General features: G+C 53.9%; 1 protein-coding gene and 1 long non-coding RNA gene across 11 annotated transcripts in view; one reads left to right on the plus strand and one right to left on the minus strand.

Annotated features, from left to right (window-relative positions):
• The window catches only part of CRTC1 (CREB regulated transcription coactivator 1), an 80,642-nt gene extending 71,709 nt beyond the window's left edge, over positions 1-8,933 (minus strand). For 6 of the 10 annotated variants that reach the window (XM_069589036.1, XM_069589034.1, XM_069589032.1 and 3 more), the window contains exon 1: positions 8,687-8,925. In XM_069589036.1, coding sequence (XP_069445137.1) covers positions 8,687-8,812 — 126 coding nt within the window. In that variant the 5' untranslated portion in view covers positions 8,813-8,925. Of the gene's footprint in view, positions 1-8,686 lie in introns of all 10 variants that reach the window. The other 4 variants (XM_069589035.1, XM_069589033.1, XM_069589031.1 and 1 more) reach the window with 1 other exon arrangement.
• Positions 8,920-16,472, plus strand: LOC138440096 (uncharacterized). The gene is made up of 5 exons (XR_011256914.1): positions 8,920-9,231; positions 9,815-9,941; positions 10,717-10,891; positions 11,999-12,095; positions 16,177-16,472. It is a non-coding gene; the product is annotated as an uncharacterized lncRNA (long non-coding RNA).
• The last annotated feature ends 641 nt before the right edge of the window (positions 16,473-17,113 follow it).

A 17,113-nucleotide genomic window follows, 5' to 3' on the forward strand; every position in this document is an offset into this window, starting at 1 on the left:
GGGGAGTGACGGCTCATGGGGACGGGGTTTCCTCCCGGGGTGACGGGAAGGCTCTGGAACTAGAAAGAGGTGATGGCTGCACAGCACTGCGAACGTCCTAAATGCCACCGAAATGTACATTAAAGTGGTTCATTTTAAGTGAATTTCACCTCGATTTTTTTTTCAGGATTTTTTTTTTTTTTAAGGTCACTCTGGGACTTCCCTGGTGGTCCCCTGGCTAAGACTCTGAACTCCCAGTGCAGGGGCCCTGAGTTCGATTCCTGGTCGGGGAACTGGATCCCACATGCCACAACTAAGAGTTCACACGCCACAGTTAAAGATCCCACGCGCTGCAGCAAAGACCGAGGATCCCAAGTGCCACGACTAGGACCCGGCAAAGCCAACTAACTAAGTTAAAAATATATACATATTTAAAAAGAAGAAGGCAAGGGCCACTACAGTTTTGTTTTACAGTTTTTATTAAAGAAAAAAAAAAGTCACTACTCTGCACAGTTCTGAGGCCCTGGGCTGGCCACGAGCTTCGGAAGGGTTCTCTACACAGGACCCCAGACGGGCAGGGCCACTCATCAGTCCCCTGAGGATGTGTGAGTGGAAAGGTCAGATCAGAACCAGGGCTCCCCAAAGACAGCCTCCTTCCAAATGACCACTGGACAGATTTATCTAGAGTGTGTCCCGTGTCAGCCGCAGAGACTCTGGCAGCCAGCCTGATACGGGCTGCGGCTTTCACAGGGAGAGGAGCCGTAGGCCTTGCACGAAGGTGTATGCGACAGTGTCCCAAGGCTGCTGCCTTCAAGACAAGCACAGTTAATGGCAGGAAATATGGATTCCAGGGTCCAAGTCAAAAGAACAATGTGGGTGTGGCTGGAGAAACTCAGTCACCTTTCAGAGAAACCATGGCCCAAGTGGGGCCAAGCAGCCTCTTGTGAGCAACAGAAGGTTCCAGTTTGTGTTCTTAATTCCTTGTTTCAGACATATCATACACGCTCATCCCAGGGCTGAACACCAGTTCTGTCTCTTCCCAACTGGGATGCAGCTCTGGGCCTCAGTTGCCCCACTGGCCCACAGGCAAAGAAGACACCTCTTCTCCGTGGGCTGGCAGAGTGGGCAGGAGGGGGGGAGCAAAAACCACCCAGTGCCCAGCGTGGAGCAGGAACCAAGCCTGCAAAGAGCAAACGTGACCCACCCACCCAAAATCCTCATCCTGCACCTTTGCCACACTCTAATATGTTTTTTTTTTTCCCCCCCTTTGGCTACGCTGGGCAGCTTGCAGGATCTTAGTTCCCCGACCAGGGATTGAACCCAGGCCCTCGGCAGTGAAAGCTCATAGAGTCTTAACCACTGAACTGCCAGGGAATTCCCATCCCCTGCCCCACTCTGACTGCACTCTTGGTCAGCTCCTTGACAACAAGATGCCCTCTCTTGGGACTTCCCTGCCTGTCCAGCAGTTAAGACTCTGCTCTTCCAACGCAGAGGGCACGGGTTCGATGCCTGGTCAGGGAACTAAATCCCACCTGCCACTCAACACCCCTCCTGCCCTAGGGCCCACGCTCCTGCTCTTGTCTTTCCGGCTTGTCCACTATCCCCACCAGGCCCAGTTCAGAGTGAGAGGCCCCAGTTCCTGACAACGGGTAAAATGACAGGTTCACTTGAGGAAAACATGACCGAGTGAGCTGCCAGAGAAAGACAAGTGTGCACGTCTGTAGGTGACCCCTAAGGCCCACTGCATCACGGCAGCTTCCGCAAGGTACTCAGACTCTGCAGCCCAGGGAAAAGCGTCCTGGGGCTGCCACCATAAACGACTGCCAACGGGGGGAAGGCAGGGGCATAAAACAAGAGGACTTTATTTTTACACAATTCTGGAGGCCAGACACCCAGAATCGAGGTGTGGCAGGGCCACAATCCCTCTGGAGGACCCCGTGTCGCCTCTTTCAGCTTCTGGGGGCTCCGTGCATCCTTGGCCCAGAGCTGCAACACTCCAATCTCTGCCTCCATCATGCACGGCCTCTCCCAAGTGAGTCTGTGTCTTCTCCTCTGTTCGTGAGGGTGCCAGTCATCCGACCACCCTACATTCAGGACAAGCTCATCTAAAGATCTTTACCCTACTCATATCTGCAGAGACTTTTTTCAGAAATCAGTCACACACACAGGTTATTGGGCTCTGCTTGTGGCTCAGACAGTAAAGAATCCTCCTGCAATGCAGGAGATGTGGGTTCCATCCCTGGGTCAGGACAATCCCATGGAGGAGGGCATGGCAACCCACTCCAGTATTCTTGCCGGAGAATCCCATGGACACAGGAGCCTGGCGGGCTGCAGTCCATGGGGTCACAGTCAGCCAGCCACGACTGAGCGACTAACACTTCACTTCACACGTTCTGGAGGGCAGGATGGGGCCTGTCTTCTTCAAAGCCCCCATTCCACCCACTATTGGGCAGGCAGCGCACAAGCGGGAGCGCATGGAAACTGGGGCCTTCTGGAGGCGGGCGACGGTGCATCCCATGCTCTCCACAGAGCAGCTCGGCGAGTCCTGCGTGCATGCGTGTGTGTGTCAAGGCTGCAGATGGCACCAGACACTTGAAGCAGCCGGCACAGAGGCAAACAGTGCCAAAGCCAGGACGGAGGCCAGGACTGGGGGCGGCCTCTACGCTCAGCTAACCCAAGACACCACTGTGCGGTGGCTGCGGCCCAGGGGCCTGGTTTCCCAACAGCCTGTGCAGAGCCACCCCCGTCACAGGGTAGGACCCGGAGAACACCCGCCTTCAGCACAGCGAGAGCCAGCAGCCCCAGCCGGGTCCCCATGGACCGCTTTGTAGGCAGGCTTTTCCTGGCCCAGGCGCTGCTCCCTAGGATGTTCAGTGATCGGTCACAGGCAGAGCCTCCTGTGTCCTGAGCCACTGGCAACTGGGCGACTCGCCCGCATCCCTTGCCCTCACCTCCCACATCCGATCCACCCACACACACAGTCACCTCTGCTGCCAAAATATCACTGATACCCACTGTTCTGGGTCACTGCCATGGACACCTTCTCCATTCTCCAGCCCAAGGCTAACAGCGGCCTCTCGCCCTCTGCCTGCTTCCCTTCTCACCTCTCCTGCCCATTCAGTTCTTGGCCATCTTGGTAAGACACGAAGCATCCTTAAATGATCAAATGGAGAGTCACCACTTGACTGAGCAACTCTACCCCATGGCACAGACACCCAGCGGCAAGGAAGACCTGCGTCTGTACAGGCAACCGGACAGGAACGGCCCCGGCAGCGCTACTCACAATGGCCAAAAAGGCAGGGGCAGCCCAGGCGTCCCCCGGTGAATGAACAGGCGCCCAAAATGTGGTGTCTCCACACAGTGGAGTATCATTCACCTTAAAGAGGAATGAGGCGGGGCTGCCCTGGTGTTCCAGCGGTAAAGAATTCGCCTGCCAATGAGGGCACACGGGCCTGATCCCTGGTCCTGGAAGATCCCACGTGCTGCGGAGCAACTAGGCCCGTGCACCACAACGCCTGAAGCCCCGTGCCTAGAGCCCAGGCTCCAAAACAAGAGAAACCACCCCAGCAAGAAGCCACACTCCGCAGCGAGGACCCAGTGCGGCCAGAGATGGATAATTTTTTAGAAAAGAGCAATGAAGCAAGATGATGGAGAAAGCACGTAACACCACCGAGCTGTTCATGACACTTAAGACAGTAAACGCATGTCGTGTAGGTTTCACCGCTATTTTTCAAAAGGGAAGGGAGGCCTGATACACCCTACAACATGGGTGAACCTCAGAAACACACCGAGTTTACGTCTGAGACATCAGACATGTAAGGCCACATCTTGCATGATCCCATTTCTCTGAAACGTCCAGGACACGCAAACCCACAGGGATGGAGGGTGATCAGTGGTCGCCGGGGGCTTGGGGAGTGACTGTTCATGGGGACGGAAGTTTCTTTTTTTTTTTCCTAAGTATTTCTTTTTTAATATTTTATTATTCTCATTGTTATTTTCATTTTTCGGCTGTGCCAAGCAGCATGTGGGATCCTGGTTTCCTGACCAGGGACTGAACCTGTGCCCCCCGCACTGGAAGAATGGAGTCCCAACCACTGGCAAGCCAGCAAAGTCCCAGGGACGGGGTTTCTCTCTGGGGTGATGAAAACGTTCTAAAGTCGACAGGTGATGGTTATATAACTCTGTGTATATGGTAAAAACCACTGGATGGTACAGCTTCAATGACTGGTCGGAACGTATTGGGAATGATATCTCAATAAAGCTGCTACAAAAACAAGCAAAGGACCAGGCCGCTGACCATCGCAAATCTTCCCAGGGCTCCTCGCTCAGGGGCCGGTTTCATCTCTCCTCTCTCTCAACATGCAGCTTCAACCATGCCAAGCCCTTCTCACCTTGGGGTCTCTGCACCTGCCTCCCTCACAAGGGACAACCCTCCCCGGCATGGGGGGGATCTGTTTCACTGTCCAAGCGTCAGCCTCCCACCCTAGCCATTCCTAGCACATGGATCTGCTTCTCTCCGAGAGCTTCTCCTTGTTTATCTGGAGCAAGTCTCTCCTGTTCCATGCTAAAACCACGCTGCCTCTCCAAGAACATGGTCCTCACATGCCTCAGTATGCTGCTGGCTCCACTGTGGTGCTGGGGAAGACTCTTGAGAGTCCCTTGGACAGCAAGGAGATCATACCAGTCAATCCTCAAGGAAATCAACCCTGAATATGCACTGGAAGCTGAAGCTCCAATATTTTGGCCATGTGATGCAAAGAGTTGACTCCTTGGAAAAGACCCTGATGCTGGGAAAGACTGAAGGCTGGAGGAAAAGGGGGCGACAGAGGATGAGATGGTTGGATGGCATCACCGACTCAAAGGACACGAGTGAAGATAGTGGAGACCAGTGAAGGACAAGGAACCCTGGTGTGCTGCAGTCCTTGGGGCCGCAGAGAGCTGGACATGACTTAGCTACTGAACAGCAACCACCCTAGTACCTAGCACTGCCTCTGGGATATGCTGGGCAAGCAAAAATGTCATTTTGTGGAGTAAGCACAGATCAGGATTCTGAGGCCCAGAGAGGGTAAGAAACCCGCCCCAAGTCACACAGTAGAGTGTCACCGCCCTCCCTGCACATCAGGCTGCCCAAGTCCAAGGATGAGGAAGGAAGGTTCACGCGCTCACCCCTCTACCCTGCTGCTCGCAAGGGGACCTCACTCCCCACCCCCCAACCCGACCTAGCCCTTGGGGTCCCTGCCCCGAGTAACGTGACAGCATGGATGGGCCCCCAGGCTCAACACCTGCCGGCCACCCTGTCACAGGAGGAGGCTCAGTGGGTACACTGAGACCACGGGCAGACAGAGTCAACACGAGTGGCGCCGCTCGCTCCGGGAAGGACGGCTGACCGGGAGGAGGCTGCGGCAGGCACGGCGGCTCCCGCGCTGACCGCAGGCGGAGGCAACACCGCAGGCTGCGGCCACGGGGGGTGCGCAGCAGGAGACCCGCCCCGAGCAGTCTCGCCTGCACCACACACCGCAGCTGCGCCACGCGCCACAGGCAGTCCCAGGAACGGCTGGGAACCATCCTGCCAGCCCAGCCTCAGACGCAGGCGAAGGCCCACCCAGGGTGGGCACAGAGTTTTGAACTATCTGCCCAGGCATATAGCTCGCACGCCCCTGCCCACACAGAGTTTCCTCCAAACCAAAGGCTTCTCGGCCCTGGCACTGCTGACAGCTGCGGCCAGATCACCGTCTGTGCATTGTGGGGTGCTGGGTGGCACCCCTGCTCTCCACCCACCAGACGCCAGTAGCTGCTCTTTGCCCAGATGAGACAACCAGAAATGTCGCTGCCCAGTGTCCCCTAGGACAGAACTACCCCCAACAGAGAGCACTGCTCTGTTTGTAACAATCTAGTATAAGCTCACCTCTGCCCAGGGCCCACGCCCACCCCACCTCCCCAGCTTCCAATGTAAAGGAGGCCAACAGAGAGATGGGAAATGGTTACCGGGGACCAAGGGAACTGCTGTCTACAAATCTTAAAAAAGCTTTTCTAGGGACTTCCCGGATGGTCCAGTGGTTAAGAAGCCATCTTCCAATACAGGGGCTGCGAGTTCAATTCCTGCTCAGAGAACTAAGATCCCACGTGCTGTGGGGCAGCTAAGTCCGCACACCGCAACTAGAGAGCCCTCGGGCCCCAACGAACCCCCAGCGCAGCCAAAATAAATAAACTTAATATTTTAGAATCTCTAAATCCATCAACCAATAAATGGATAAACAAATGTGGTCTGTCCACACCCAGGAATAGTACTCAGCTGTAAAAAGGGAAGAGGAGGACACGGCAACCCACTCTAGTCTTCTTGCCTAAAGAATCCCACGGACAGAGGAGCATGGCGGGCTATGGTCGCAAAGAGTCAGACACAACTGAAGCGACTTAGCACATAAAAAGGAAAGAAGTTTCCCGATACATGCTAAAACGTGGATGAACCTCAAACACACTACCCTGAGTGAAAGGAAGCAGACGCAAAAGGCCACATCTTGTATGATTCCATTTATATGAAATGTCCAGAACAGGTAAATCCACAAAAACAGAAAAGTTGGTGGCTGCCAGGGGGCTGGGGGAGCAGCAAATGAAAACTGATTGCTCACGGGTGAGGAGCTTCTTACGGGAGTGATGATAACGTTCTGGAATTAGACAGCGGTGATGATGGCACAACTCTGTAAATATACTAAAAACCACTGAACTATACACTTCAAATAAGTAAATTATATGATACACAAACTATATCTTGAAAAAGCTGTTATTTTAAAGAAATGTTTTCAACAAAAATTCATTTCCAACCTTACAGCTGAAACCTGAAGACTGCCACAAATGAGTGTGACCCCTTCTTCCTGTCATACCACATACACTGGACACCTACTGCATGCTAGGACATGCCACATGCTGGAGACAAGATGAAGTGGACACTCCTGTCCTTAGAAATCTTGGCGTATGGAGGACACCCAGGTTGCACACTGTCATTCATTCATTCACCAGCCACATCCTGGAGCAGGGACAGGCAGGACCTGCCCGACAGTGAGCACCCAATTGATATGTGCTGAACAAATGCATGGAAATGGAGATACACATTCTAGTCTTTAGCTCAAGATCTCAAAGAGAAACAAGCAACTTATTAAAAAAAAAATAACGTCACCCCAAAATCCCACCCGAGGAATCAGAGACTGAGGCTCACATCACAAAGCTACAGTGGATCTGCCTAGAAGAATCAAATGTTAGTTGCTCAGCCGGGTCCAACTCTTTCTAACCCCATGGACTGTAGCCTGCCAGGCTTCTCAGTCCATGAGATTCTCCAGGCAAGAATACTGAAGTGGATAGCCATTTCTTTCAGGGGATATTCCGACTGAGGAATCGAACCCGGGTCTCTGCATTGCAGGCAGATTCTTTACCATCTGAGCCACCAGGGAAGCCCAAGGACAGTCAACTCAGATGCCAAATCCAGAAACCAGTGAAGCAGGTGTCTGTAGCTCCCACTCAACCCCTCCCCAAGGCCCCAGGGTGCAGCATGGAGGTCCCATCTCTCCACAGGATCAAAGCAGAGATTTACTGGCACCTGTGCAAAGCATGCTCCCCTCCCTCAACCACCAGGAAGGGCTTGCAAGACACACTCCACAAAGGAGGCCACCGAGACCCAGGAGTCTGCACTTCACGGCGGTCGCCAGAGGGCTGGGGCCCAGAAGGAGAGCCAGGCCCCCAAGCCCAGCCAGCCACGACCAAGCCCCTGCTCCAGGCCCACAGCGGCTCCCCAGGCGAGGCTGGCAGGCCAGCTGGCCTGCCCCTGCACACCAAATGCACCCGCCATCTGACGAAGAACTGTCCCTCCACCCCGGTCCTGAGGGGCCAGGGGCCATCTGTGGCCAGCTGTCCCCTGTCCTTGTGGGAGGAACAACACCTGGTCCCCACCATATGGGCTGCACTGGGGAAGGGGCAGCTGTCGCCACTCCAAGCTCCAAGACTGAGCCCAATCTGCCTTCCTGACCCCACTCAGGTCCCCACACGGGAGGCGCCAGACCTTTCCCTCAGATATCTAAAAGGGAGAAACACCTATCCCACCTCAGGTCTGCAAGTAGGGGCACCTGTCCTTCCCCCAACACTCAGGGAGTACGTGCACAGATGACAGTGATGTGGAGACACCTGTCCTTCCAGGTAGCAAGGGTGAGGGGGCAGCTGTCCCCCTCAGGTACCAATGATATAGGAGCACCTATCCCAGCTTCCCAGTTAACAGTGATGCTTGCAAGCAGCACCCAGTTCAAGCGCCTCAGTATCACTCCCCTAGGGAGCAGCGATATAAAAGCACCTATCAGGTAGCAATGTGGGGACACCTTCCCCCCCTCAGGTAACAATGCTGTAGCGGCACCTGTTCCCTCCAACTAGTAACGATAGAGGCTCCTGCTCATACAGGTAACCGTGATGTGGTGACACCTGTCCCCCACTTCAGGTAGCGGTGATGGAGAGACACCTGTACCCCTTCAGGTATCGATGATGTGGGGGCACCTGTCCCCGCCCACGACGCCCGGGGCGTGGGGACACCTGTCTCCTCGGGCCGTGCCAAGCCCCGCCCCCGCCGCGCGCCCCGCCCCCGCCGCGCGCCCCCCGCCCCGTGCACGCGCGGGACACGCGCCCCCTCCCTCCCTCTCCGGCCCAGAGGGGTCGGCGAGGGAAGCCCCCTTACCCGCGCGGCCCGCGTCAGGCTCAGGTCCTTCATGACCTCCTCGAAAGCCGCTGTCTCCTCCGCTTGCTTCTGGTTGTGCAGCGCGATCTTCTCGCTGAATTTCCGCGGATTGTTCGAAGTCGCCATCTTCTCGCCGCCGCCGCCTCCTCCTCCTCCTCCTCCTCCTCCTCCACCTCCTCGCCCCCCCACTCGCCGGTGCCACCACGCAAGCGCCGACCAGACCCGCGGGCGGCGGGCAGTGCGCAGGCGCGTCGGCGGGCGTGAGAGCGGCGCGTGCGCATAGGAGAGGCGCGCGACGCGGGGGCGATGGCGCATGCGCGCGCTTCGGCGGCGCGCTCAGAGGCCAGAAGGGGAGGTGGGAGCGGGAGGGCAAGGACTTCGGCGCAGGCGCAGTGAGCCGTCTCCTGGCCCGCTGGACAGCGGCTGCTTGGCTGTTGGCCATGGTCCGGGAGCGGACTGGGGCGCTGGAGCCCCTAAGAGAGTGACTCCTCGAGGCAGGTCCTTCCAGGTCACCAGGTTGGAGCAAGCACCCACTCCAAGGACAGGTAGCTCTCGAAGCTGAGCCTCGGCTCGGACCAGTTCCGCTCAGACACCAGTTCAGGGCATCGCTCATCCATGCATGCGTTCATTCATTTATTGAATGCCTATGTATGCCAAGCATACTGGGGAAGGAGACGTGGTCCCTGCCCTCATAGGGTGCACAGTCGGGGAGAGGGGAGCCAAACCCACCAATAAATAACCCAAAAACTGTTCAGATGGAGAGAAATGTGATGTGGAAAATAAGACTAGTAATGGGTAAAGAGGAGAGTGGGCTTCCCTTGTGGCTCAGCTGGTAAAGAATCCGTCTGCAAAGCGGGAGACCTGGGTTCGATCCCTGGATTGGGAAGATCCCTTGCAGAAGGGAAAGGCTACCCACTCCAGTATTCTGGACTGGAGAATTCCATGGACCTATAGTCCACAGGGTGCAAAGAGTCGGGCACGGCTGAGCCACTTTCAGTTAGAGGAGAATGATGTTAGGAAAGGAGGCTCCTGTGGCCTCCATGGTTTGGGGGGTGTGATCAGTCACCAGCCCAAAACCCCAATGTCATCCTTAACACCTTTCTTTCCCTATTCCTATTCCCTCTCCAGTCCCTATTCTCTGGATCCTTAAGCTCGGAAAACTGGAACTACAGAGCTTCGGCCTCCTCTCTGCGAATTTCTCCAGTCCAGTTTTACTCAAGGAAGTCCAGCATTTTCATCGGGTGCTAAAGGACAGGTCCAGAAACCCCACCCAGACCCAGCAGTGAAAGGGAGAGCAGAGTCTCCCCAATGACCTTGGGGTGGGAGCAGACCTAGGGAGGGGGGCACTCTGACATCTAGTTGTTCCTACCCAAGCAGAGGGACCAAAACCACCAGTGTTGAAAGTTTATATTCAGGAGGCTCTAGGGATTTCAGGGTATGGGCAGGGCAGAAATCAGGAGGGGCAGCCAGGGGAATTTGGGGTACCTGTAATTTCATAACAAGCACACTTTTTTACCAGAGTGAGGGATGGCTGGAGGGGACACTGATGGAAATCATAGGGGGACACCAACGTTTTCCAAACATGCTTTTATTTACATCTGGTAACATTTTAATGAAATGTCCACATTAAATACATACACATACACATTTTAATTTGGAATATTCTAGGAACTGCCATTTCATACTGTTAATGGGGTTCTCAAGGCAAAAATACTGAAGTGGTTTGCCATTCCCTTCTCCAGTGGACCACATTTTGTCAGAACTCTCCACCATGACCCGTCCACCTTGGGTGGCCCTACACGGCATGGCTCATAGTTTCATTGAGTTAGAGAAGGCTGTGGTCCGTGTGATCAGTTTGGTTAGTTTTCTGTGACTATGGTTTTCATTCTGTCTGCTCTCCGACCAGGATAAGAAGCTTATGGAAACTTCCTGATGGGAGAGACTGACTGTAGGGGGTCGAAACTGGGTCTTTTTCTGATGGGCAGGGCCATGCTCAGTAAATCTTTAATCCAGTTCTCTGTTGAAAACAGGGCTGTGTTCCCTCCCTGTTGTTTGACCTGAGACCAAACTATGGTGGAGGTGGTGAAGACAATGGGGAGCTCTTTCAGAAGGTCTCCTGCGTGCACTGCAGCACTCAGTGGCCCCAACCCTGCAGCAGGCCACTGCCAAGCCACGCCTCCGCAGGAGACTCCTGGACACTCACAGGCAAGTCTGGGTGTCTCTGTGGGGTCACTGCTCCTTTCTCCTGGGTCCTGGTGCACACAAGGTTTTGTTTGTGCCCTCCAAGAGTCTGTTTCCCTAGACCTGTGTAAGTTTTGTGGTCAAATCTCACTGGTCTCCAAAGTGAAATTCTCTGGGAGTTCTCGGTCCCTTTGCCAGACCCCCAGGTTGGGAACTCTTTGTGGGTCCTGGAACTTTCTTAACACTGCATGCATTTCTGTGGTGTAATTGTTCTGCAGTTTGTGGGTCGTCTGCTCGGTGGCTCTTTGGTGGGGTTAATGGCGACCTCCTCCAAGAGGGCTTATGCCACAGGCTGTGTGTCCCAGGTCTGCTGCGCCCAGAGCCCCCTGCCCCTGCAGCAGGCCACTGCTGACCTTTAATTCCACAGGATACTCAAACACAGGTCTGGCTCAGTCTCTGTGGGGTCTCTAGGACCTGGTGCTCAAAAGGTTTTGTTTGAGCCCTCTGAGCATCTCTGGTGGCGATGGGGTTTGATTCTAAACGCAGCTTTGCCCCTTCTACCATCTTGCTGGGCCTTCTCCTTTGCCCTTGGACATGGGGTATCTTTTTTTGGTGGGATCCAACATTTTCCTCTCAATGGTTGTTCAGCAGCGAGTTGTAATTTTGGAGTTCTAGCAGGAGGAAATGAGCACATGTCCTTCTAAGAATTGATGCTTTTGAACTGTGGTGTTGGAGAAGACTGGAGAGTCCCTTGGACTGCAAGGAGATCCAACCAGTCCATCCTAAAGGAGATCAGTCCTGAATATTCATTGGAAGGACTGATGCTGAAGCTGAAACTCCAATACTTTGGCCCCCTGATGCGAAGAACTGACTCCTTGGAAAAGACCATGATGCTGGGAAAGATTGAAGGCAGGAGAAGGGGACGGCAGAGGATGAGAGGGTTGGATGGCATCACCAACTCGATGGACATGAGTCTGAGCAAGTTCCAAGAGTTGGTGATGGACAGGGAAGCCTGGCGTGCTGCAGTCCATGGGGTCACAAAGAGTCAGACACGACTGAGCGACTGAACTGAACTGGGGACTGCCACTGCTCTGTTTTTAATATTTATTTTTATTTATTTGACTGCACCAGGTCTTCTTTGCAGCATGTAGGATCTAGTTCTCTGACCAAGGATCAAACCCAGACCCCCTGCATTGGAAACTCAATGTCTTATCCCCTGGACCACCAGGCAAGTCCCCACTGCTCTTTTTATCCTTCTTGTTCATATTGTTTTGAGCACTTTCTTGGACTTCTGGTCTTTTTGCCTACTAAGTATCTGCCCCCTATCTGGGGTATTGACAACCACCTGCCCTTCACTTCCTAACTTTCAGTCCCTGATTTGTGGTAGAGTTGGTCTCATGGCTCACTCTCCCTACAAAGTCTCCCCCTAAAATTGATAGTCTTGGCCCATCATCAGAGCCACTGTTCTGACCATCATGATTGGATGAGGGCAGGCACGTGACCCAGTTTGCCCAATGAGATACAAGTCTGGAATTTTTGTTTGAAGCATGGGAAAGAGAAACACTGTCTTTGCTTGAGTAGCTGATCTGAAGGATAACACAGACCTCTGGGCTTCCCTGGTGGCTCAGATGGTAAAGAATCCACCTGCAATGCAGGAGACCTGGGTGCGATCCCTGAGTTGGGAAGATCCCCTGGAGGAGGGAAAGGCTACCCACTCCAGTATCCTGGCCTGGAGAACTCCACGGACTGTATAGTCCATAGGATCGCAAACAGTCAGACACAACTGAGTGACTTTCACTGCAGAGCCAGAGGTCACCACTTGAAGAGAGGAGGCCTGGGGATTTCCCTGGTGGTCAGTGGTTAGGCTGGTGTGCTTTCACTTGAACAGCCTGGGTTCAAGCACTGGTTAGGGAACTATCCTGCAAGCAGCACACCACAAGCACAGACAAAAGGAAAAAGAGAGAGAGGGCAGGGCTTCCCTGGTGGCTCAGTGGTAAAGAATCTGCCTGCCAGGGCAGGAGACACGGGTTCGATCCCTGGTCCTGGAAGATGCCACATGCCGCCGAGCAGCTGGGCCCATGCACCGTGACTGCTGAGCCTGTGCTCTAGAGCCCGAGCTCCGCAGCAAGAGAAGCCGCTGCAGAGAAGCCTGCACACTGCAGCCGAGAGTACCCCCTGTGCACCGCAGCTAGAGAAAAGGCCTGCACAGCAGCGGAGACCCACCACAGCCAGAAGTAAACAAATAAACAAAAACAGAAGAATGAAGAGGGAGGTGACCTGAGAGGGAACCCACACAAAAGCAGACAGGACCAGAGGTAGAGATACTGTCAGAATTCCTGCATCTAGCCTTTCCCGAAGCTAGACACTCCTGCCTTTTCAGTTACATGAACCAATAATTCTCTCTCTCTCTCTCTCCCTCTTTTTTTTAGGCTGCGCTCGGTCTTCATTGCTGACCGCAGGTTCTTTATTGTGGTGCACAGTCGCCAAAGCAGGCAGGCTCAGGAGTTGTGACATAAGGGCTCATTTGCTCCATAGCATGCGGGATCTTAGTTCCCTGACCAGGGATCAAACCCAGTCCCCTGAATTGGAAGGTGGATTCTTAACCGAGCCATCAGGGAAGTCCCCATTCTCTTTTATACTGAAGTCGATTTGAAATCCATCTTCTCTCCGTAGCACTGAGCCTGGAGCTTCTGGGAGTCCGATAAGGGGCTGGGCATTCTATTTATGTGACTTCTAGTTCCTGCCACTATCTTGTGAGGTTGGAGAGGAAATAGTGACAGAGAGCAGGGACAGCAGCTGCCCATAGCCAGTTAAGTGCCAGACCAGGACTAGAACTCAGACCTGACAGCAGAGATCAGCTTCCTTCTCTACACCGGGTCTTGTAAGGTTTAAATGAGGTTAACATGTGTCAAGTGCCTGGCTCATAATAAGTGTTCAAAAAATGCTGGTTACCCTGATCACTTACACGTGGCTGTATTAAACTTGGTTCTGCACAGAAAGATGCAAGAGAAGAGATTTGGGGGGTAACAGCAGCCACAGCAAGGGGCCATGCCTACAAGGCAGAGGTGAGGGGCCTGTGCGTGCCCTCCTCACCCCCATTTACCCCACACCCCGGCGGTAACTTGATCCATCTGAAACCCTAGTGATGAGTCAGAGGGAGCCACAAGGCTGCTTATTGCGCAACGGCCGGACAGTGACCCAAGCCCTCCTCCTACTCCACTGACCCCCAGCCCCGAGGAGGGTGAGGCCAGGGTGTCTGGCGACCCAGGCAGAACCCAGCCCTGATGTTTTCACTTTCTCCCTTCATCAGAGGCAGTTTCCGCCCCGCAGTGTGGCCCGGGCAGGACTTCTGGAGCAGCTCACAGTGTCTGTAAAGCGGGGTGGATCGCATGTTCCATATCACAATCAAGGGGAAAAAAACAAGTCCACCGTCTTCCCAGTGGCCCACAGGGTCCCTGCACACCCTGCGCCCTCACTCCAGCCACCCCAGCTTCTGTGCTGTTCCACCTCCAGACCTTTGCATGCGCTGTCGCCTCTGCCCACACTGCTCTCTCCCCAGATCCTTTCACGGCTGGCACCTTCTCGTCCTTCAGGGCTCTCCTCTGACAGACCCTCCCCGAGGGCCCTATCTACAGCGTACCCTTGGATGTGCGTCTCACGACCCAGGACCATCCCATTCTCTGAAGGCAGCTATGTCTTAGGGTACTGTCTGCTCCCCTATAGACTGAGCAGAAATTGGAAGCTAAAAGCATGTTCACCCAGCTAATACGCTCCAGGGCTTGAATTTCCTGTGGGACGCAGAAAGAACACAGACACACCCAATTCACTACTCCTAAAGCTTGTTCTTTGTGGATGGCTCTGAGCACTTTAGGCTGCATTTTATATTCATCTGTGTTCCTTCTGTTTCCCTGGATCCCCAGGGCTAACACAAAACTAGGCAGAGAGAGGGCATTAGGAAGTGTTTGTTGAATGATTCGTTTTCTGACGAGGAAACTCCTATCTGTCCCTCAAAACCCACCTCAAATGTCCCCTCCTCCAGAAAGCCATTCCTGACCCCAAAGCAGACCTGTGCCTTCCTCTAGACTCACACAGCCATGGATCCTTCTCCAGCCAGCCCTGCCCCAAAGGGATTGGGAGTATCCCATTCTTCAGAAGCTCCACTTGAGTTACAGAACACATCTGAATGTAAGCTCAGAGGCAAGTCAAATAAGCCATTTCTTGCTGCCTCCATGAAACAGTTTTCTCTGCTACGCTGCATAACTCCACCTGGCCGCCTGTTTTCTCTGCCAGCTTCCTCTCCCAGCCTTCCCTTTCTTATGCTCTCCATCCAGCTTTGCTGATCTTGCCTCAGGGCCTTTGCACAGGCTGTCTTCCTGCCCAGAGTGCCCTGTCCCCTTGCATCCACACCACAGCACCCCTCAAAACACAGCTTCTAGATACAAGCTGAATTAAAGCCTAAGTTCCTGAGCATTTCTGTGTGGCCCAAGCCCTTGCCAATACCCCAACTGTGTGACAACGGGCAAGTGACTTCACCTCGCTGAGCCTCACTGTGCTCCCATGTGAAATGCGGATAACTGTGCTCCTCAGAAACCAAGCAGGGTCCTGTGGGGCTCCTGTGCACAAAAGTCTCCGTGACCCCCATTTGTTTGATTACAGGAAATAGGCTTCATTCAGTCTGCATGACCTTCCCTGAGTTCCAACAGGCAGATTCCAGCACGTGTTAATTAGGAAAGGGAGGGGACGCAAGGCAAGGGAGAAACAGTCAAGAGAAGCAGTTGTGCAGGGCCTTCCCTGGGGGTCCAGGTTAAGGCACTGCTCAGAGTGGGTTCAATCCCTGGTTGGGGATCTAAGATCCGTCTGCAGTGTGACGCCACCAAACAGTAGGGGGAGAAAACAGTGCAGGCTCGGGGCAAGGTCCTGGCTCCCCATGCAGGGACACACACCACCATATTTCAGAGCTGGGTGTTTGTCTGTCTGTTTTTGCTGCAGTGTCATATGGCAGCATGGTGAAGGGAGCTCTCTAGGTCTCTCTTTTTCCGTCTTTCCTGGTTGCACTGGGTCTTCATGGCTGCACACAGGCTTCCTCTCCTTGCAGCAAGCAGGGGCTACTCTTCATTACGGTGGTTTCTCTTGCTGCAGAGCATGAGCTCTAGGCTCACAGGCTCGATAGCTGTGGTGCCCGGGCTTAGCTGCTTCACAGCATGTGGGATTCTCCCCGACCGGGGATCGAACCTATGTCCCCTGCATTGGCAGGCAGATGCCTAACCACTGGACCACCACAGGAGTCCCTCTTTTGAACTGTTTTGCAGATACTGAAACCCCTTCCAGGTGGGAAAAGCTAACAGTGGACGATGGTATGCTGCCTTCGGGCATGCAGACCCCAGACCAGTTGGAACCTGAAGGTTGATGGTGCTGACTCCCACTCACCTCACGACCAACCCCTCAGAAGAATGTCCACAAGCTGATGACGCCCTCTTTGAACCATTGCTGTAAAACTTCTCACTATCCTCTCTAAGTGGGGACATGTAGATTTTCAGGGCAGGAGCCCAGTGTCCCCCTTTGCCTGGCAAAGGAATAAAGCTCTCCTTTTCTACTTCACCTAAAACTCTATCTCAGAGATTCAATTCAGCACTGGTGATAGAGAAGCTGAGCTTTCGGCATCAAGAGTAGGTTCTTGGGAAGATTAAATAGATAATGCATGTAAAGCGCTTAGCCCAGTGCCTGCTTCCTTGCAAGCATTCAGTCACTGTTAGGGAAGCAAAACCCTACCTCGAGATGTTAGTTTTCATGGCTTGCTTTTCTGCACTGCCTTATATGGAATCTTAGTCAATCTGGGGTACCCACATTGCTGAAGGTGAACTCAGGCCATTTGGAGCAGGAAGACAAAGAGGAAAACCATCCAGGGCCTGTCTTTGACTTCCAAACCAGGCCCTCCTCAGACAGTTTTGAAAAGCAAAGCAGGAGCCAGGTTTGATTATGAGGCAAAAGGGAAGAACGCGATGGGAAGTCAGAAACGTCAGACATGGAGCTCGCTCCTTACGCGATTGAATAAGAGGTTAGATGAGGACCCAGGCCTCTTGGCCTCCCACCCCAGGCTGAGTGAGGGGTGGAAGGTAGTAGGGCTGCTGAGAAGGCTGGAGGTGGGGAGCAGCAGGGACCCAGGAGGATGGCTCTAGGACATGGTGAGGCAGGATGAGAGCTAGCAGTCGAGTCCCTGCTGTAACCACCATGCTGAAGGGATATCTG

Source organism: Ovis canadensis, chromosome 5, assembly GCF_042477335.2.
Source record: "Ovis canadensis isolate MfBH-ARS-UI-01 breed Bighorn chromosome 5, ARS-UI_OviCan_v2, whole genome shotgun sequence".
In the NCBI taxonomy this organism is placed as follows: Eukaryota; Metazoa; Chordata; class Mammalia; order Artiodactyla; family Bovidae; genus Ovis; species Ovis canadensis.